General features: G+C 36.5%; 2 protein-coding genes across 2 annotated transcripts in view; both read right to left on the bottom strand.

Annotated features, from left to right (window-relative positions):
- Positions 1 to 5,678, bottom strand: part of recql5 (RecQ helicase-like 5) — a 29,450-nt gene extending 23,772 nt beyond the window's left edge. Inside the window, exons 1-5 of the mRNA XM_059348255.1 lie at positions 5,542 to 5,678; positions 5,214 to 5,335; positions 1,531 to 2,052; positions 239 to 335; positions 47 to 158 (exon numbers count right to left, since the gene is read on the bottom strand). Of these exons, the coding sequence (XP_059204238.1) occupies positions 47 to 158; positions 239 to 335; positions 1,531 to 2,052; positions 5,214 to 5,335; positions 5,542 to 5,638 (950 nt within the window). The 5' untranslated portion in view covers positions 5,639 to 5,678. The remainder of the gene's footprint in view (positions 1 to 46; positions 159 to 238; positions 336 to 1,530; positions 2,053 to 5,213; positions 5,336 to 5,541) is intronic.
- A 2,638-nt stretch (positions 5,679 to 8,316) lies between these two features.
- LOC131983510 (E3 ubiquitin-protein ligase TRIM69-like) lies at positions 8,317 to 18,834 on the bottom strand. The gene is made up of 10 exons (XM_059348234.1): positions 18,691 to 18,834; positions 15,720 to 15,803; positions 15,219 to 15,317; positions 14,265 to 14,366; positions 12,875 to 13,009; positions 12,013 to 12,150; positions 11,869 to 11,920; positions 11,669 to 11,695; positions 10,295 to 10,321; positions 8,317 to 9,241 (listed from the first exon to the last, which is right to left on the bottom strand). The coding sequence occupies exons 2-10, from the start codon at positions 15,777 to 15,779 to the stop codon at positions 8,685 to 8,687; spliced, it is 1,197 nt and encodes a 398-aa protein (XP_059204217.1). The 5' UTR covers positions 15,780 to 15,803; positions 18,691 to 18,834; the 3' UTR covers positions 8,317 to 8,684.
- Between the last annotated feature and the right edge of the window lie 3,720 nt (positions 18,835 to 22,554).

Genomic DNA, 22,554 nt, shown 5'->3' with positions numbered 1-22,554 from the left:
TTATGTAGCCACTACTAAATTATACATCAAAACCTTGTTGGCTCACCTGACATTGGCCTTGTCTACTCCCATGCCAAAGCTGATGGTGGCTACAATAACTAGCACCTTCCCCTGCATCCAATCACTCTGGACCTCTGTGCGATCTCCTGCCTTCAGACCTGCAAAATGAAAGTCAAGCATCTGAGCCCGATTCTTGTGTTTTCAAATCCTACACATGCATGGAGGAAAGCAGTATTACCTGCGTGATACGGTTTGGACAAGACTCCGAGCTTGGTCAGCTGGTGAGCCACTGTTTCACAGCCTTCCCTGGTCCGACAGTACACAATCCCACAACCCTGGTCAGAAATATTACATGCAGTCAGTTAAAGAAACCAGGGTTCTTGTTCTCGTGTTCAAGAGAAAATATCGGTTTATGTTTCTTACAAAGTTGTACTGTGGCATGTAATATGCATATATGATTAAGACATATTACTTTGTCATAACATTGAGGCTTTGACCGTCTTGCTCATATATGCTTTTTTTGGTCGTCTGTCTGTTTTTCGCCGTGTGGCTTTGTACTGGTGTATCGTTGTTTTCATTTTTGTTGTTGTGGTTATCCTTTATATTATTCTTTGTATGTTATTTGTGTGTACATTGTCTAATTTGTAAATATGTTTCTGAGTCTTTGTTGTCTAGAATTGTGTTTTAGTGTTTTGTTTTCATATTGTGGCTCCTAATAAGTAATCCACTGTTCTTTTCTTTGTTTCTTCGTTAATAAAAATAATTTAAAAAAATAAAAAATATATATGCTGCACAGAGGATTGTGTGTCATACTGCACAATGTAAACAGTTACAGTATGAGTATGCTATGTTTGGTATACTGCTTTTGACATAATAATGTATTAGGACATAGTAAATATTTTTTCTGACATTTTAAATAGTTTGATAGTTTGGGGAGTGGAACACATCCATGTTTTACATTTAAAAACGGTTCTGCACTATCTTAAACACACTGGCAACCAGTAAATACGTCGATATACAGTACAGGCCAAAAGTTTGGACACGCCTTCTCATTCAATGTGTTTTTCTTTATTTTCATGACTATTTACATTGTAGATTCTCACTGAAGGCATCAAAACTATGAATGAACACATATGGAATTATGTACTTAACAAAAAAAGTGTGAAATAACTGAAAACATGTCTTGTATTTTAGATTCCTCAAAGTAACCACCCTTTGCTTACTAGAATATAAGACATGTTTTCAGTTATTTCACACTTTTTTGTTAAGTACATAATTCCATATGTGTTCATTAATAGTTTTGATGAATTTACAATGTCAATAGTCATGAAAATAAAGGAAAAACATTGAATGAGAAGGTGTGTCCAAACTTTTGGCCTGTACTGTACATCTGTAATAAGACAATTTTGGTTGATAAGTGTGATAGTCTACAGTAAAATGTAAAAAAAGAAGAATAGATGAATGAGGTCTTGCAGAGCTGGTGATACATCATTCAGAGAAAAGGAGCAGTTCCACAGAAACAATCCAGACCTTTCCACTAGAGCCGCTGTTCAGTCCCAGTTCCTTCTGGATGAAGGCGTGGAGGTGGACGTACGGGTTCGGCAGCAGCTCCCTGAAGATCACATCATAGTGCAAGTTACTGCGGAAGACAGGTGTTACAAAAGTCTGCGGCGAGTTCAGCCTCAGGGACTTAGCAATGTCTTCTTGTACATTCTTGGGCGCTGTCGCCGTCAGGGCCAAACAGGGAACTCCTGGCAAGCGACCACGCAGCTCTCCCAGTTTAAGGTAGTCGGGCCTGAAATCATGTCCCCACTGGGAGACGCAGTGAGCCTCGTCCACAGCCAGGTAAGACAGCAGGCCGCGGGAGCACAGGCCCGTCAGACAGGGCTGGAAGGAAGGAGACGCCACCATCTCTGGAGTGATGTAGAGCAGCTTCAGCTTGGGGCTGCTGCTACCCAAGTCAGCCAAGATCAGACGGCGCTCGCCTGCTGGGAGCTTGGAGTTGATGGAGCAGGCGGGGATGTTCAGATCCCTCAGATGGTCCACTTGGTCCTGGGAAGGAACACAAAATAACAAATAACAATCCGACAACTAGGGGTGTGCCATATCGTATCGTTCACGATAATATCGGTATATTTTTTTCATGGTTAAAAAAATGCATATCATGATATTGGCAACATTCCTACTTCTTGATGTAGTGGCGTAAGGTTAACAATAGCGAACAATTACATTTTAATCACAAAAAGCTATTTACTCTCTGTCGCTAAACACATGCAGCTTTCAAAATAAGAGCACAGTGTGTAAACCCATTGAGGCCTGAAAAACCGCTGGGCGATTTTAAAATAAGCCTCTAATTTTCTTGAAATTCTGGAAAAATTCTGGGAAAAAAAGTGTGAACTCTTCTACTAAATAATAGATTTTTCAGCCTCTGTAGCAGATAGAAATGAAATTCAAAAAGTATTTGAGAGCTTATACAAAATACTACAAAACAACGTAAACGCTTTCCAGGCTTCAATGGGTTAACAGAATCTACCACAGAACTTACAAGAAGACTGTCAAAATAAGATGTCTTAAATAAAACATACAAGAACCTTTATTCTCCTTTACAAAATGTCATTAAAATATGCCCCCGAAACCCCTAAATGGTTATTATTATTATTTTCTCATACATTTTTTTTTATTTGGTAACTGTTGAGATTTGCACTTCACACTACATTTTAGATTTTTATTTATTTATACAGACTAAAAAAAACCCATCATTTCTATATCTTTTTAAGTATTTCATAATATCGTCAAGAATATCGTTATCGCAAAAATTGCCTGAAATATCGTGATATTCTTTTAGGGCCATATTGCCCACCCCTACCGACAACCTGGCCGAGATTCTGTCTTTCAGAGGATGTTGTGTGAAACTAGGAGACCCAATGAATATAACCTCAATCCTCAAAATATCTTGTCAGGAAGAGGGCAATATCTGAAAGAAAATTGGTTCTATGAGTACCCATAAATTCCCCTTTGTATATAACTATTTCTGCATACTGGGGTCCGTAAACAGTCTTTGAATTGGGTAACACTGGAAAGCTGAGACTCTTGTGGATTTATTGGGCCTAATCTTATCCATGTGTGAATATATTAGTCCTCATAGTAGCCATTTCATTGAGGTGAGAGCAATTGTTTTAAAACTTGACCTCACTGTATAAATTGACCCTCTGTGTCTTCTAGGATAATCACAGCCTCCTTACATTTTACAACGACAAACTAGAGAAATAAGCAATTCAGGGGATGTGGGGCTTTCCTGTGTATATTGGAAATAAGGGGATTTCTCAGCAGTCCGAAAATACAGAAATGTGGTTATTGAAACCAAATTTAGTGTGAATTTGTGGTAAGAAAACCAACCAAAAGATTTGCTGCAACAACTAATGACTCATAATTGAGCCTTTGAATGGCCTTCATTTACGTACAGTACAGGCCAAAAGTTTGGACACACCTTTTCATTCAATGCGTTTCCTTTATTTTCATGACTATTGACATTGTAAATTCATCAAAACTATTAATGAACACATGTGGAATTATGTACTTAACAAAAAAGTGTGAAATAACTGAAAACATGTCTTATATTCTAGTAAGCAAAGGGTGGCTATTTTGAGGAATCTAAAATACAAGACATGTTTTCAGTTATTTCACACTTTTTTGTTAAGTACATAATTCCACATGTGTTCATTCATAGTTTTGATGCCTTCAGTGAGAATCTACAATGTAAATAGTCATGAAAATAAAGAAAAACGCATTGGATGAGAAGGTGTGTGTCCAAACTTTTGGCCTGTACTGTATATGATAATGTTTTTATCCCTTGAACATCTTCCCAAGTTTGTTTTATTAATTACTTTTTATTTCTGACATATGACTAGAACAACTTTGCACACAATGCTGAGCTGCAACTTGTTCTTAGCATTCAGTTGATGCAAACCACTGTCTTTGTGCCCCCCTAAAAAAAGACATATATATATTAAAAGACGACAGGTACATAATGAAAATGATGCTAGTAGCCTGCAAAAAGGCAATCACGAGAAGGTGGTACAAGACAGACCCACCAACACAAGAAGATTGGATGAAAATAATGGACGAAATACACATTATGGAACAAACGACTCATAAAATAAGGATTCAAGAGGATCAATGCTGCCGGAAATGGGAGAAATGGACAGAATACATAAAAACGACAGGGCAAGGACTATCACAGTGACATTAATACAGGATCTAACTGTAGAAATATAATGATCCAACATGTTCCTTTTTCGATGTTAGTTTTTTATTTTTATTTTTTTTTATTTTACTTGTATGTATAATGTTCTACACTGCTTTAACACTCCTGTCGTCCTTCCGGGTCAAATTGACCCAATCTGTTTTGACTATTCCTTCTTTCCTCCCTCCACCTGCCTTCCTCTCTTCTTTCCTCCTTCCTTCCTTCTTTCCTTCCCTCGCCCCCCTTTCTTTCTTTCCTTCCTTTCCTCCCTCCTTCCCTTCTTTTCTTTCCTCCTTCCGCTATCTCCTTTACTTTCTCTCTTCTTTCCTTCCTCCTGATTTCCTCTCCTTTCCTCCTTCCTTCCTTCTTTCATCCCTCCCACCTCCATTCCTTCCTCAATCCTCCTTCCTTCTTCCCTTTCCTCGCCCCCCCCTTTCCTTCCCTCCTTTCTTTCTTTCCCTCCTTTCTTTCTTTCTTTCTTTCCTCCTTCCTTTCTGCCCTCTTTCCTTCCTTCCTCCGTCCTTTCTGCCCTCTTTCCTTCCTGCCTCCCTCCTTTTCTCCCTCCTTCCTTCTTTCTTTCTTTCTTTCCTTCCTCCTTCCTTTCTGCCCTATTTCCTTCCTGCCTCCCTCCTTTTCTCCCCCTTCTTTATTTTTTCCTTCCTTTCTTCTCCTCCTCCCCTTTCTTTCCTCCATCCTCCTTCCTTTCTCTCTCCTTTCCATTCTTTCTCCTTTTCCTCCTCTCTTCTTTCCTTCCTCTATCCTTCTTTCTTTCCTTCCTTCCTTCTTTCCTCCATCCTTTTTTACTTCCCTTTGCATCCTTCCCTCTTCTTCCTTCCTTGACCCGAGGACAACAAGAGGGTTAAGGGAGAAACAATAAAAAGAAAGTTTAAAAAAAAAAAAAAAAAAAAAGACATATATTGTTGTTAATTGAGACAGCACATTGCATTGAAGCAGCCAATCAGAGACTGACCTGAATGAGAGCGATTAGCGGGGATATAACCAGAGTAATGCCCTCAGCCAGGACTGCAGGCAGCTGGTAACAGAGCGACTTCCCTGCTCCAGTGGGCATGCACACAAACACATCCCTATCACCTGCAGGAAGACAACACATTACACATGAATCTCCCTCTGACAGCCCTAACATGTGAAAGATAATTCAAACTTAGCCTCACGTTCAAACATGAAGAAAAAAGTCAGTTAAGCTGCTGTTGCTACGAGCAAGCTAACGTCTGCTAGCCTAATTAGCATAGAGATAAACTAATTTAAACTGCAGATAAATGCACTGTTCGCTGACTTACCTCTGATGACTGCTTTAACAACATCTTCCTGTATTTTAGACCGAAAGCTGTCAAACCCAAAGTGGGTTTTTAAAGACTGTTTTAAAGTTGCTGTCATTGTTTATTTCTCTGTAAAGAAATCACATAGCCCACTTTGGTGGCGTCGCACGCTGATGACGTCATCGCAGTGCGAAAAAAACAGAAATTCAAAATAATGTGTAACAGGTTTAGTGATTCCTTTTTGAAGTCTTTAGAGAAGCTACAACTATTTTTTCACTGCCAGTTACTATGAAACAAGGAATCATTACACTTATACCAAAACCAGGAAAAGATAGTAAATTATTAGATAGTTTTTTTAAATTTATTTTTGTCTTCTCTATATTATTTTATATATATTATTTATTATGTGCCCTGCTGAGAGATGTTACTTGTTGTTAATATGCCATGACATTTTGTACATGATTCTTTGTCAATAAAAAAAAAAAAAAAAGGTTTAGTGATTCTGTGTTATTTATTCATTCAGTTGATTTTATTTTTATTTGATTTATATTTATTATTATGGTGGAAAGTGTTCTTTATATTTTAATAGGGCTCTCTGATTGGTCGAGCTGGTGATTGCTGCTGGAAAAAAATAATATTTTATCTCTAGGTTTCATTTAGAAATCCCTTTTTGATCAATTCAAAATTTGTATTGATTTGAGTGTCTTACCCTACCTGAAACTATTGGCCATCTGGTTTTAAAATATAGCCCATCCATAAACTGTGTCAAGATACTTGTAAATGTATCTTCAATAATATTATCTGGAGTCATATTTTATACTTTTAATGGAAAATATGTTTTTGGTTTCAACCCAATATGTGAAAGAGTAATTGCATATGTTCAATTCAGTCTCATTATAGTTTACATAAGTTTTACATAATTTACAAAATGTCAAACCCCACATTCATGTTTTCAAAAACAACAAATGGAGCTGAATATGAAAACAATAACTTCAGCGCGCACACAAAGCCACTGACTGTGAGATTGTGCTACCAATGTAATGTTTTCACTATAAAATATTTAATTATGTGTATTATTACATACTAATATCATAAAGTCTAAATTTTCTCCTTAAATTTCTCATCGTATATAACTTTTTCCAGACAATTTTATAGTGACACATTATTGTATACACTTTTCCCCAATCTGAAATTTAATAGAGACCACTTGGATGAGTAATTGTCGGCCACGGATAATTCAAAAGCTCATATTCTGGGTCTATTTAGGGTCAGGTGCTGTTTCTATCCTACTCTCTGTCCTACTGTTCTCCCAGTGGAATAGAACTACTCAGATTTTTTACTTTACTAAAAGTAGCCCTATTACAGTGTAAAAAATAGTGCATTACAGATAAAGGCCTGCATTCAAATCTTAACTAAGTAAAAGTACAAAATGATGAATAATGGAACAATTCTAACCTTTTTTTGTTCAAACAATATCTCATTTATACACAAAAGGAACCCAGAATGTGTACATTGAGTCTCATTATTTAAATCAATGTATTTGTATCTTCCAAATATACTTAAATGATATGTTTAAATAAGCTAAAATAAAGATTTTGAATGCTTAAATATCATCTTTGCCATTTTTTAATGTGCTAATGTGCCCCCTCTGATTAAACACTGGCCCCTCCTTGGCCCCCACAGTAAAATTGGTCTAGAACCGCCACTGTACAAAAGTATCGTGCAGGATGGCTCATATCAGATAAATATATATATTTTATTCCTTGCTTATAATTATTGATGCATTAATATGTTTATCACATTAATGTTGTAGCTGGCAAAGGTGGAGGGTCACTGGTTCGACTCCGGCCTGTGGCTCCTCCGTGTGGAGTTTGCATGTTCTCCTCATTTCAGCCTGGTTAATTGGTGACTCTAAATTGCCTGTAGGAGTGTATGAGAGTGTGATTGTCTGTCTCCATGTGTCAGCCCAGTGATAGTCTGGCGACCTGTCCCGGGTGTACCCGCCTCAGCTGGGATCGGCTCAAGCCCCCCACAACCCGAGTTCGGATAAGCGGATAAGGAGAATGAATGAATGAATAATCCGAATCTGCAAAGCTGTCAGACAAATGTAGTGAAGTAAAAAGCATATTTATTATTATTATTACTATTAGTATTATTATTCTATATTTATATTTATTTATATATTATATATCATATTATTTTATTTATAATTATTTTAATTATTTATAATTCTTTTATTTTATTTTATATTTTTACTATTTATTTATTATTACATATTATATACTATATACTGTACTATTACAATTATATACCGTCTAGTCACCATAGCATTGTTGCCTTCATATCATCAGTATCATTACCAACATTACCAACTGATCTGCTTTTTTAAACTTGTGTCCTTGTTCTATTCTGTGTTTTTTCTATTGTTGTTTTTATTTATGCTACCTCAGTATTTTATTCTATTGTATTTTATTGTACTTGAATACCGGACTGCTGTGACAACCGAATTTCCCTTCGGAGATGAATAAAGTAATCTATCTATCTATCTATCTATCTCTCTATCTATCTATAATATTTTCGTCTGAGATGTACCACTGTCTGCTCCTAGAACTTGATGTTGAGGCTGATAACTGACACCACACGATATTATTTACACAAGATCCCGTAATCTGTCTGGGACTGGGTTGGACTGTGTAACACACACAGCAGCTCTCAGCTCAGATTTCTTTACAACTTTTTTTGTCTCTTTTTTGTTTTTACTATGTTTATCTAATGTATCAAAACACAGACCCAAAGTAAGACATGGATTTGGTTTATTTATCATTCACTGAAATTCTCACATTCTTCTTGCAGGGTTAGTATTGCACAATACATTACATGAATACTACAGGTTTCCTTTCAAATTTATGAAAATACATTATGTGTGAGCAAAGAGTAGCACTGTAACTCTATAGTGAGGAAGTGGTTGCAACGATCACATTAAAGCAGCAACAGCAGCAGCAGCATAGGTAGGTAGTGGTCACATAGTGGAGCTATTCAATAGCACAATGATGGTCTTTTACATCAGGATCTCTGATTTCCTCCCAGTGATTATTATTATATAACCATTTGTTATTTATTATGATATCTACTGGCTTTAAAAGGAAGAGGTAACAGCAACAAACTCAACCCCAGATGCAGGATGCGGGGCAGAAACACTGGGTTTTAACTGCAGGAGACTTGATCACCAGATCCTTGATGATCTCCACGGTACCAAACAAGGGGAACAGCTTGTCATCGAAGCTCTCGTTGTAGGTGTAGATGTGCAAATGTCTGTCCACGTCGTAGAAGGACAGCTGGCCGCGGTCGTAGTCGACGTAGACGCCCACCCTGCGGGGGATGAGGCCGGGCGGCAGGGCGGTGAAGGGCACCGTCAGCGCCTTCAGCTCGGTGCCCCTCTCCAGCCGCAGGCTCAGGTAGCCCGTGTTTGTGTTCAGGGACTTGAAGCCCTTCCTCAGGGCCGACTCCTTGGCCACGCCCAGCCTCCAGTCCCGCTCGCCCACCTCCACCTCCCAGTAGTGGCGGCCGGAGTTAAAGCCCTCCACCGCCACGGCGCACCACCAGCCGTCGAAGCGCTGGTGGTAGTTGGGAACATCCTTCCTCTCAAAGCCACAGCGCATCCTCTTCTCGTCAGTGATGAGGAGATCAGGGTTGGCTGTGTCCAGATCCAGAGTCACCTCCACTACACAGAAGAGTAACATGGTTTAAATCAGGGGTCTCAAACTCAAATTACCTGGGGGCCGCTGGAGGCAGTATCAAAATGACCAAAAAAAGACACAAAATTACAGAAAAAGACAAAATGACTGAAAAAACACTATATTACGTTAAAAAAAATTACGTTAAAAATACACAAAATGACCAAAAAAATACACAAAATGACCCAAAAAAATACACAAAGTGACCAAAAAGACACAAAATGACAGAAAAAAACTAAATTACTTAAAAAAGACACACAATTACCAAAAAAGACACAAAATTATTAAAAAAGACAAAATTATTTAAAAAAGACACACAATTACCAAAAAAGACACAAAAATTATTAAAAAAGACAAAATTATTTAAAAAAGACAAAATTACCCCAAAAAAGTAATAAAAGGGACCTTCCACACACAACACAGTAAAGTGTCATTCATATAAAACTCACATTAAACTTTCATATCAAGGTGGGGGCCACAAAATATCGTGACGAGGGCCGCAATTGGCCCGCGGGCCGCAAGTTTGAGACCCATGGTTTAAATGATAAGACAGGTTCGGTAAAGACTATGTAGTGACCCGATTGCTACTCAAAAAAGATGCCACTATTATGATGAGATCCCGTTTATAGTAATTTACGCGCACAAATGAAATGTCCACTTTACGTATATCCATTAACTCAGTTTATTATAATGTTTCCAAACAAATATATACTTCTTTCTTAAACAAATAAACTTATATTTCCAACGTATACATCACATTTCTGCGCGTAAATTACTATAAACGGGATCTCATCATAATAGTGGCATCTTTTTTGAGTAGCAATCGGGTCACTACAAAAGTCAAAAAACTGTGTGCCTCTCGGGCATCTCAACAACAATCAGTCAAGTCAGTGACTTATATTAACTCATGACCTCAGAATCCATAATGAGCGCTCTTCTCCACCCGGTGGTGGGCGGCACAAACAAACAAACAAACAAATAAAGCAAAATGGCTCTTACAGACTATACTGACTGATAATTTCATAAAGTTACTGCTGTACCTGAAGCATCTGAGATCCAATCCCACACTGTAAAAAAAACAGAGGGATTTAGTCGTCAGAGATGTTTGTCTAACAGTGTAAATGCAAAAACATAAAGTTGAAAAACCTGCTTTTACAGAACCAGAGCAGTTTTGCTAGACTTTAAATGAATCAGCATTAAATAACCAAACCGTACTGTCATAATGAGATTTAATTAAAAATAATAATTTCGAGCTTGCAGAAAGTGTCTGTTTTTTTTCCAATTTTTTTTGCTCTTTTGTTGATCTATTAATATTTAAACTGTTTTTTTTATTGCTTGCATGTTCGAAATAAAGACAATCAATCAAAGAATGTTGAGAAAAATGCTGTTCTGAAATTTTCAATGATTCAAATTTTTAATTGATGCATTATGACCTCAGCCGACAAATATCCTCATGAGCAAAACTACTTACACATCTATAGACAAAATATAACTTCTCCAAACTATTTACTAAAGAAGTCCTGAGGGGCAAGTGAGTAAAAATATCTTTCCAAGGTAATCTATAAAGTTATTCATTTATTAAATCTGTACAACAAGTTTAGGCTTTGCACTGATTGTAGGCTGGGATACAGGATTTGTATATTGTTGCAATCTCTTTTTATCACGTTTTCCACAGTGTCGCAAATCTATTAGAATTGGGTTTAAACATTATAGTTAAGTCTTTCTTTTGACTAGGAATACATTACATTATTCTTCACCGTTTTCATTAACTGCCGTTTCCCGAAAGAAAACAGGAATATTTTTAGTCCCATGCAGAACACGGGGTAGTTGTGCACTTTAGCCTCTTGTGGCTGAAATTGGTATTACAACAAGAAACTTTTTTTCTTTTTTCTTTTTTTTTACAGATGAAAACAACAGATTTTTAAGTCATAAACACAGGAGAAACCCATTTAGATCACACTTACTACAAAAAAGATCAATTGAATTTTTTTCTACTGTATGCACAGGTTTAAAAAATATATAGATGTCCATACAAGACATGTATGATCTCTAAATTATTTCCATCTTCCTCGTCTTTAAAAGTTGAGTATTGCAACTACAATTCAATACAATACATATGAAGTATGTCCTTAATAAGCTGCAGTCTGCTTTCTCTCATTTTGTTTTCTCTGCCTGATGTTTTCTCCCTTTAATAGAAAGGCAAAGATCTTGTATATTAAACTGATGCCTTAAAATCTATCTTTTGTATTGTATTGTTATTAATTCTGTGTATTGTATTGTATTTTATTGCTGAATCTTTTCTATCTTTTTTGTACGGTGTCCTTGAGTGCCAAGAAAGGCACCTCCAAATAAAATGTATTATTATTATTATTATTATTATTATTATTATTAGTAAATATTAATGAATCACTCACCTGGTTGAGGAATGTACGATATGGCACCTGGATGGAGAAATTAACAGATTCATGAAGAAGTCAAAGTCTAAATGTATTAAAATGTAATTTTTGTAAACTGTTAAAACTCAATAAATACATGTCTATAAAAAAAAAAAAAGAAGTCAAAGTCTCCAGATTTATAACAACATTCAACTTGCTTCAGCTTTTTATTTACGAACCAATGTTCTGAGTCTTCTGCTTCCACATGAGCCACTGCTGCGGGATGGTGTCCTGCAGGAACACACCCAAAAGCTTTCTATTATACCTGCACAGTACAGATAATGCACAAAGAGTTAAGCATAAATTGTTACATGGACTTCTACCTTATCGGGGCGCTGCACTATTAGAGTCCAGAAAACTAGCTCCATAGCGGTCAGCAGATTGGGCGCACGACCCCAACGCCAGGCGGACTGCAGGTCGTCCAGAACCTTCGCCACGGGTTCTCCAGGCCACACACTTTGCTGCAATTAGATGGTTAATGTGAATAAAATACACTACTGGTCAAAAGTTTTAGAACACACCAACTTTTCCAGAATTTAATTGAAAATGATGCAGTTTAATGTCTCAATGTACTCTGAAATCGATGCACATTTGCAACATTTAAAATTCTTTATTGAGCATGATAGTGTTTTGAAAGTTAAAAAAAAAGATTCAAAATCACATTTTATGTTGGACTAAAGGACTAAAAAAAAGACACAAAATGACCAAAAAAAGACACAAAATGACTAAAAAAAGACACAAAATGACTAAAAAAAGAAACAAAATGACCAAAAAAAGACACAAAATGACTAAAAAAAGACACAAAATGACTAAAAAAAAGAAACAAAATGACCAAAAAAAGACACAAAATGACTTACAAAGACATGAAAAGAATTAAAGAACCGAGACTCCATAGAGTTAAGTTGTTAACCCATTTCTTGTTTCCTGAAAAAGGCCTTCTTGTATAATTCTGAAATGTACATTATCTTTCAGTTTTGGTTAACCTTACCTTTTTTATTTACCTCTGGCAGTTCACCACTTACCTTTGTACACTTTCAAGCTGTTCATTTGACTTGAACTGCTTGAATTTCAATAAAAAACTGGAAAAATTGGGGTGTTCTAAAACTTTTGACCGGTAGTGTATGTTGAGTGAGTAAACAGAGTCAGGTGAGCAGGAAATATTAATGGTATATTTGAACTTGGCACCTCAGGCTGAGCTCTCAGGTCCTTGATCCAGTTGAGGATCACAGATTTGGCCTCCAGCAGGTCCTGCTCATTAATCTCGTCAGGGTGTTTGACCTCATCCATCTCTGGCCAGCCATCTGTCTGCATGGGCCTCTTCTGCACACAGAACAAACATAGTAGTATCTGGGAAAACCTCTCCGTACCTTTAGCCGTGCAACATGCGGTGATATTATACAAAGTATGGTTCACTCTCCAAAAAGCTACACTGTAAAAAATGTCTGTAGATTTTATGGTGAAAAACTGCTAAACCATGACAGCAAAAGACCGTAAAATGATAAATCGGTTAATTCAGTTTCAGTAACAATGAAACATCGTAGATGTGTATATCAGCCAAAGCAGTATTTTTTACATTTAAAAAAAAAAAAATACAGTACCCCACTGTAAAATACACTGGCACCATGTTTGTCGTGCAAAAATATACTGTAATATATATATACAAATCGTCATTTTAGCATTTATTTTTTGTAAAAAATACTTTTTTTCACTGTTAAATGTACTAAACACCATATCTCCAACAGAAATATACTGTAATATTTAATGGTAAAATCTGGCATTTATAAAGTGTTTCTTGTCAGTTATATAGCAGAGCAGCGTTTCTTTTGATGGAAAAACATTTTATTTTTACGCTAAAATATGGACTTAAATGGCAATCTTAAACAGGAAATCAACAGTGCTAATACAATTTTACCGTAATATTACAAAAAGTTGCACCGTATTTATAACGGTAAAGTTCTGGCAACCACAGCTGCCAGTTTTTTACCGTAAAAACAACAGGTTTATTTTTACAGTGTATAACTAACTCACCTTATAAGTAACAAGATGCGAGGAGCAGAACAAGTAAGAGCAGTATTATTATAATTATTGGCTATACTATTTCTATTAGATAGAGTAAAACACTATTCAACTTTTTTCTGTTTAGAAACTTATAGTAGCTGACAACCTTATAGACAACAAGATATAAGGAACAAAGTGAATAATTAACTCATTCAATTCAAGTCTTTCAAGAGTGCAAAGTGCACAACTAAATTGCTTGAGACCCTGCAGGCACTTCACCTGCACTCAGTGTTCCCCAATGTTTTTCTGGCAGGCTGAGCAGTCATTTTTCCTCTGAGGCAGAATAAAAAATGAGCTTCAGAATAGCATGTGCCAAACACGTCTCAGCTCATTTATCACCTATGTCAGTGGAGTGGGACTTTGTCAGATAGCTAGATTTTGACTATTTGGTGGATGATTTTGTGAGAAAGGAGGCAAGAAAGACATAAAACAGGAAGGGCCTCCTCTTGCCCTGAGTAAAGCCTTACTCTGTCCATGTTCTCTCTTCTGGAAATGCATGATTTTCTCAAATAAGCACCTTGCTCTCTAACATGGAGGCCCACTGTAGGATGAAGACCCTGCAGAGAGAGGTGGGCCAGGTGTCATCAAGGCTCCAGATGTGCTCCAGGACGGCTGACCTCTGGAGAGGAAACACACAGAAACAGGAGAGACATTTGGGGTTGGTGATAAACAGAGAAGTAAAGATAAAACCTAATGCTGCACTTTTTTAGACTTTTTTTGGAAACACTTTCTATGAAGACTACATCTATAGTGCATTATGAACGCATTCATAGTGAATTATAGTGCTCATTATAATCAATCATAATGCATTATGACTGCACTCATAAACACATATAAAGCTTCATGATGCACTATATCAACAGTTATAAATATAGCTTATAATGACTTATAAATCCAAGTGTCTTATGAGTGCTCTTGACTGGTTATAAACTACAGGCTGACTGATGAGGCTTATAATACATTACAACTACTCATACCCCTCTATACACACACCTCAACAATCAATTGTTATAAGGACTCATAGGATGCCATAAGTATAAATAAATGATCAATGTATGCTTTAAGTAAAGTGAGGTTCATATAGACGCATCTATAATGCAGCATAGCTAATCATGATGTTTCATGATTCATCATGATTATATAGATGTAGTCTTCATAGAAAGTGTTACCCTTTTTTTTTTCCTCTGGCAAGTGCTAGGGAATAGTGTACCCTAGTAATCCCACAGTGCTTTTAAACAATATCCCATCTTCTTCTAATTTATTTTAAATTAAATTTTGGTTTGTTTTTTGTTTTCTTTGTTACCTTTGTCAATTTTGTCAATTCTGCATTTTATTGCACTTTCTTGCACTTTTATGTGAAGCACTTTGGTGTGGCTCAGCCGTCTGTAAATGCGCTATATAAATAAATCTGACTTGACTTGACTTTTTTAGTTTGACAAAATCATTTCTGGCTTCATGAGTGAATTGTTACCTGGCACACTCGGCTCAGATCTCTGGCCAGATCCACTATAAACAGCTGATCCTCATCCAGAGGCTCCCTCTTCTCGTTCTTCGCTCTCTTGTGTGATTCCTGCAAGAAAAAACGGAATTTAAAGGCTTTTCTGTGGGAAAGTGTTTGGAAAGAGAAGAGGTTTCAGCAAAAAAAAGGACACTTGGAGGACATTAATGCTTCTTTACAAGTGCTTTAGAGAGTAATAAGGTCGAATTAGAAAGGAGGGGGTCACTCAGCCTGATTAAAATGCACATCGCAGCTCTGTTCCTGTCAGCAGAAAAAAGAAAGACACCCCTCCCTTCCAGACTCTCACAGCAGATCTCTGCTGTTTAATTAAACCGGGAAAGGAGAAATCCGAGCAGTCACACCAAATGTTGTCATGTCAACTGTCTGTTTAAGTGTCAAGATGACCCAAAAAAACAGGTTTGCACTTTAAACACACAATGTTTGGGTTTGGTTTTGTGCAGTAAAACGTGTTACCTTTATCTTGGCCGTAAAGTTTTTGGCCGGCTCCACCATGAAGTGAAAACACTGCATCATCTTGGCTGCTCAGGAAAAAGAGTCCTAAAACAAATACAACACAAATAAATGTCAGTTTAAAATAATGGTAGAATGCAACTAAGTACATTTAGTTACATTCTCAACACTTTACCCAAATACAATTTTGATGTTCTTGTACTTTATTTAAGTATTTCCATTTTATCGTACTTTATATTTCTTCTCCAATACATTTATTTGACAGGTGCAGTTCCTACTTTTTACATTAACAAAACAACAAAAATACAGTACTATACTACTAACATACCAATCAGAACTGGCTCCACAATGACTAACTAAAACATTAAAATGCTCTGGTGATAAAAATAAAATAATAAACTATTCTACCATTACATAGCACTTTGTAAGTAGTAATTCTGCATAGTAAGTAACTTTGCTTTTGATACTTTACAATTTCTTGATCATACTACTTAATTACTAAAGAATTGTACTTAAGTACAGTATTTCAGTAACTGCACCACTGCTTCTGTACTTAAGTAGGACTTTGAATTCAGGGATTATACTTGTAATATTTTGGTATTGGACTCTGGTAATTTTAATTTGGCATCTGAGTACTTCTTCCATCACATTTTTACATTTTCCTTCATAACTCAAAGGGAGAAAGAGTAACTTTCATACATTAAAATCAGTTTTTGTTGATAACTTCTGTGGAGATGAAATGATCCTGCTCTTTTTCTACAGGCAAAGAGAAAGAGAGAGAGAGAGAGAGAGAGAGAGAGAGAGAGAGAGAGACAGAGAGTTTGTTTTTATTTTATTTTTTCTTCTTTTTTTTGCTGGGACAGTTAGATTGTATAAATTATATGTTGATTGTGATTCAATTATTGTAAATATAGCTTTCTTTTATTGTTATTAGTTTTTCTTTTCTTTTAAATATAATAATTTATTGTAAATATTGCTTTTCTTTATCTTGTTATCTTTTTTTCTGATGCTTGCTTTGGCAATATATGGGTCATTTCAGAATTGCGGGTACATTTCGCGCCTCCCAGAAAAACCTTTGATTATTTCCCCCTAAAAAAGTATTTACTGGATCTGTTTTAAATAATATTGCTAATTATATTGAATGATCACCAATAATAATGTTTGGTGTGTATTTTAGGCACAATTTATATGTAAAATAAGTTCTCTTAGGAAAGACATGGTTTTAAACTGTATTACATTTGAGTACTATACATATTTACCCTAATTTGTCTGCAACAGAGTTGACTGATTTTGCTGTTACTACGATGATTTTACGATTAAATATTTGAAATCTTACATGTTTAAGCTTGGCAAATGCTGGAAGTGTTAAATTTAAAGTATTCTCTATGGGAATGAAAAAGGTTTTATGGAAAAAAATTAAATAAAATTCTTATTTTGTCTAAACTTCAAATGTACCCGCAATTCTGAAATGGGCCATATACTGTACATTGTTACGTCATGCCAATAAAGCCAATTGAATTGAATTGAATTGAATTGAGAGAGAGAGAGAGAGAGAGAGAGAGAGAGAGAGAGAGTCCTACTGAGCATGTGCGGAGTGTGTGTCATCACTCTAGCTTATTTCTAATGGGAGATACTGAAGGTGCCAATTGCCCCTTGTCTCCTCTATTTTTCTGTTATCATGTGTTTACAGCTCCTACTGTATAATCAGGTCACTGCTATTAACTGTCATCATCAGAGTAAAGTCCTGACATTTCTCATTCTGGTCCTCAGTCAGCCTGTAAACTGGATCACTGCTAAAGTTTACTTCCATAACACGAGAAGTGTGTCATGTAAATCATTAAACACGTGATGGAAAGTTCACCGAGCCGTCTTGAAAAACAAAAACATCCGAGTGTGATCACAACAGCTTCTTATAAGCGAGGGATGTCACGTCCTTGGCTTTAGCTTTAGCTCGCATTACTGCAGTAATAATCTCTGGTGAGACATGAGGTAAGGGTCCAACAATGGGAAGTCTTTCAGGAGGTCATACAGGAGGCCACAGTACAGAAGTGATCATTAACTGGAGCAGAATCAAAGCAGGCAGCCTGAAACGTGACTGGCCCTGCACACTTCCAGCTGTCACTCTGTCCTTGGCTAGTTTCTCTCTTTCTTTTCTGTCCTCCTCACTCATTTTCTCTCCATCATCATCATCATCTGCAGAAAAAGGCTCTGGCTCAGTCTGTGTCTGGTTGGCACTGAAGCTTTAGACGACCAGTTTAAACTGGTTTTTATGCTGACCAAGACAGAGGAAGATGTGGGTGAAAGCTCTGGCATAAATAAATCATATTTGTACTTGCACTTCAGCCCATTTAATGAAAGGGAACGAGTGTTTATCTACAGTTGCATTAAACACAGCCCTGGTTTTGCTATAAATTAAGCTATGCAGGTTAATTATTAAAAAATATTTTTTGCACAAAGCTGCAGCACTCATGCATTTGTATATCCAGTACTATGTATGTGGATTATAAACTGTGTTTTAATAGAGTGCATGCAGTAATGCTGATTTATGCTCAAAATGTACACAAATTTACATGTTTCTATAAATAAGTGGACGATATTGGAATTGCAGTGACTGATATCGAACTAAAGGGTGATTTAGAAGGAAATGTTTGGTTAAAATGCTTCATCAATGTCGTGGGAAAACATGACCATGCAGTTTTTGCAGCGTGAGAGCGACCCAGTTAGAGGCCAGCTGATGACTGCGCATGAAGTAAACAGTAACAAACCGTGTGACTTTGCGGCAAATCTGGATTATTGCTGCAGTCAGACTCCTTATGGACGTTTCAAACTTATTCCTCTGCAGCTGTGCATGCAACATAATGACTTAATTCTCACATTTATGCTGATATGTCATATGACTGCAGTGCTTCCTGCACAACAACACAAAGAAAGATACGGTTATTAATAAGACCGCGCATATGACGCACGAGCCTACCTTTCTCTTCAGAAGTGTAGTCAGGAAGTTTTCTTCTTCTCCTTCTTTAAACGCGAGCTGTGTCCGTGTCTGGAGGAAGTGTTTATGCTGCAGTGTCTGACCTTGTTTACATGCCAGACTGACGGTCGGCTGCTCGGGAATGTTCGGTTTTCTCCGTCAGTGACGTACGAGGTTCTCCGGGAGACGAAGCGCGCGGCCATGTTTGTAAGGTAGTTCTGACGTTGTTGCTGACGCAGGTTTGTTATTTGGTATTACAGCGAGTTCTGGTGGTAAATATAGATTATTAACAGAAGTGGAGAGTAAGAAATCCTGCATTTACTCTAGTGCTATCCTTAAATATTATTTTTGAGGTACTTATAGGCACTTTCTGCTCTTCTGTTTAGGGACCCCAGTTTGCAGAATTATTTAAATATAATAAGTAAAAATAACACATTTATACAGCATGAGAAAACCTGCACGGTTTCTCCCCCAAATTGCATTGAATCAGCATAATGTGGGCGTATCTGTAAAGAGGAGACTTGTGGTTTCAATAGAATTTTTTACACTTTATTTTTACATTACATTTTATTGTATTTTATTGTATTTTTATATTTTATTGCTTGAAGTATGCCTAGGTTGTTCTTTTTATTTAATTGTGTTGTCATTGTCTCTGTGTGTAATGCTGCTGCTACACTGTAATTTCCCAGCTTGGGATAAATAAAGTATATCTATCTATCTATCTATCTATCTATCTATCTAGAATATCTTGAGGTCAGAGGTCAAGGGACCCTTTTTTAAAATGGTCATGTGATATTTCCAGTGGTGAAACAAGTATTCGGATCCCTTATTTAAGTAAATATGCTAATACCACATTGCAGAATTACTCCATTATAAGTAAAAGTCCTGCAAAAGAAAAATGTGCTTAAAGTATCAAAAGTACTCTTACTCTAACTTTTTTAAAATTTTTATTTTTGAAGATAACGATGTCAGAGGTGAAAAGGGCAACTCAATCTATGGGCTAGACTTGTGTTTCACAAATAGTGACATCTTTGTCTTTTTAAGCCAAAGGGTATACGAGTGGTGACATTTTTCTGCCCCCAGATAATTCAGGGCTTTAAACATGAAACATGGTCATATGATCCAATGTCAAAGCAGCTATAAGGAGTTTTTAACTGGTTATTTCACACTGATGCCTCTATATGAGCTACATAAGCAAACAAGACCATCAGTGAGAATGTTTCAATGTAGTTATTTTTTATGTCTTACTGTCACCTGGTACTATTGCCCATGAAATCAGACAAAACTATTCACGACACACAGACCAGAAGAGGACATGTTTACATTTCCCCAGGGAAAGTTTGACAGTGAATAGCATGTTAGCCAGTTGAAAGGAAACAGCAGGAGATATTTCTATCCAGAATTTTATTTTTGGCATTATATTTTTAACATACGAAACATACGAAAGTCCTTACTGCTCACAGCTGACTTTCTTGATGTGCTGAGAACTAAATTTATATACCTGCTTTTACTAGTATTCAACACATAGGCTTCTTATGGCTTATTGTGGAATGAGAGGAAGCAGCAAAGTAAATGTGATTGAAGCACATGAGATATTCAGGACGAATCTAGGTCAATTTGATTAGCCAATTAACAATACATTTTATCACTAATCTGATCATTTCTGATCATCGCTGAGACAAATTTCTGATAATGTGCAGTCCCATAATAACACTACAGCAGTTTGAATGTTAATAGTAGCTTGAGCTGAAAGAAAAAAATTATAATAACTGGAAAAAATTGGAAAAACATTCAAGGAGCTTTAGTTAAAATCCGGGTGAAATGAGGGGCAGGCATTGCTGTACAAATTAATTAAAGATGTAAGAGAACATAGAAAAAAAGCAGAGGAGAAAATAGTCTCCTTTTGAATTTTTCTCAAGTTTTTTTTCTGTCTCTAATACACCCACACAGGAAATATAACACCACTATCAAAAGCAGCGGGGGAAGAAGTACTCAGATCCTTTAATTAAGGTAATAATACTCTTTTTCAAATTCGTTGCCTACAGAGTAAGTATCAATATCAATTGTAAACTCACTATGCAAAGTGGCTCATTTCAGAATGTTAAATTGTAGAGCCTTCAAGGCCCTGAGAGATATTTATGGTATTTATGGTATATATTTTACTTCAGGGGCCCTCCTATCTGCTACCTCCTATTTTTATAATGACCTCAAATAAACCCCAGCTTAGCTTCACACAACTCCAACCTGAGCAGGATATTCAGCAACAAAACTGAATGCACCGGAGAGTATGTTGGACCAGCTGTGGCTCAGTTTGTTCTCTGACCACAACAGCCTACATGTCGAAGTATCCTTTGGCAAGATACTGAACCCCAAGTTGCTGCGTTAATCGGTGTATGAATTAATTTCTGATGGTGGCAGGTGGCACCATGTAGAGTAGCCTCGGCCACCAGTATGAATGTGTGTGAATGGGTGGATGTGTCTTTATGCACTGCAAAAAAGCCAACTTGTATTTTTTGGCCTAAAACAGTGATTTAAGTTGGTGAAACTTGGAAATATAAATTATTGACATTCAGGGCAATAATGTAAGTTAGCACAACAAAGGAAGCCAGTTGTCTGCTCAAAAACAAGTTGGTGAGTTGTTGTTACTTATATCTTTAAGTTGGGGTTCACAACAAGGGACAATAGTTCTGCTAACTCTTATTTCTTTGTTGTGAAATGCGGGAAAGCGGTGAAATTCTGTCATTAGCGAAAGCTAGCGGCTAACTGATGCTAGTGGCTAACTGTTGCTAGCGGCTAACTGATGCTAGCGGCGCTGCTTGTTACAGCTACAAGAGTAGCCATTAGCATATCAATGCTAACTCAACATTGTGGTCAAAACATTAGCTGACATTTCATAGCGGCGTTACAATCGTGCCAATTCAGCACATTGCAGAAGTTAGCAGAAGTAAGGATTAAAATTTATTACAATGTAAAATTTTAAGTTCGTACAACTTACAGTTGAGTTGACAAAAATCTGAATTCAGAGTTGAGCAAACTCAAAAACAAAACTTAAAATATTTAGTTTAATTGTCCAACTTAAAATTTTATCGAAGTTTGTTGCCTTGAAATTTTGAGGTCACCCAACTTTTCTTTTTTTGCAGTGTGTGTATTAGTGCTTTTAAGGCTAGAAAATCTCTATACAAGTGCAGTTAATTTACAATTTTAGTCCATTTATTTAATCTCGAACAATGCATCATGTTTCATACGTTGATAATATATTTTGTATGTAAAATATAATATAATATAGCAACTACATAGGTAGTGGAATAAAAAGTACAATAATTCCCTCTGAAATGTAGTATACAGTCAAGTAAATTGTACATTACCTTGGAAATGCAGCTGTTACTATTTTTATTTATATATATGTTTGATATCAATAATGTATCACTGCTGTGTCATTCGAGTAGCCCATTAACAAAACAACAAAAGTATTTATTACATTTGTTTTCCGAAATAATGAGCAGTCACTCATTTCTTCAATAAATACATGTACATGACAATGTGCAGGACAAACATTTACCATGTGTGCATACATGGCAGGTTGCAGAGAATAACTTTGTGTGATAAAGACAAACAAAGCAGGTTTGGACAAGGAGTTGTTTCCATTTCACATTCACAACATGTTCACCCTGCTCCTTGAAGACTCACAGAATAAATGTTTTTGTCCTGGCAATAAGAAAGGGATCAACAGTCCAATCTGCCTTAACGGGAAAAAATTATCAAAGCGGTAAAAATTTGTCATGAATAATATTATTATAACTTTACGAAAGGCACTCTCATTAGCACCTTTTTAAATTTTCCCTCTCAGAAATATTCTTTACAGCAATG

Source organism: Centropristis striata, chromosome 13 (genome assembly GCF_030273125.1).
Source record: "Centropristis striata isolate RG_2023a ecotype Rhode Island chromosome 13, C.striata_1.0, whole genome shotgun sequence".
Lineage (NCBI taxonomy): Eukaryota > Metazoa > Chordata > Actinopteri > Perciformes > Serranidae > Centropristis > Centropristis striata.
This window is presented reverse-complemented; position numbering and strand designations above follow the sequence as displayed.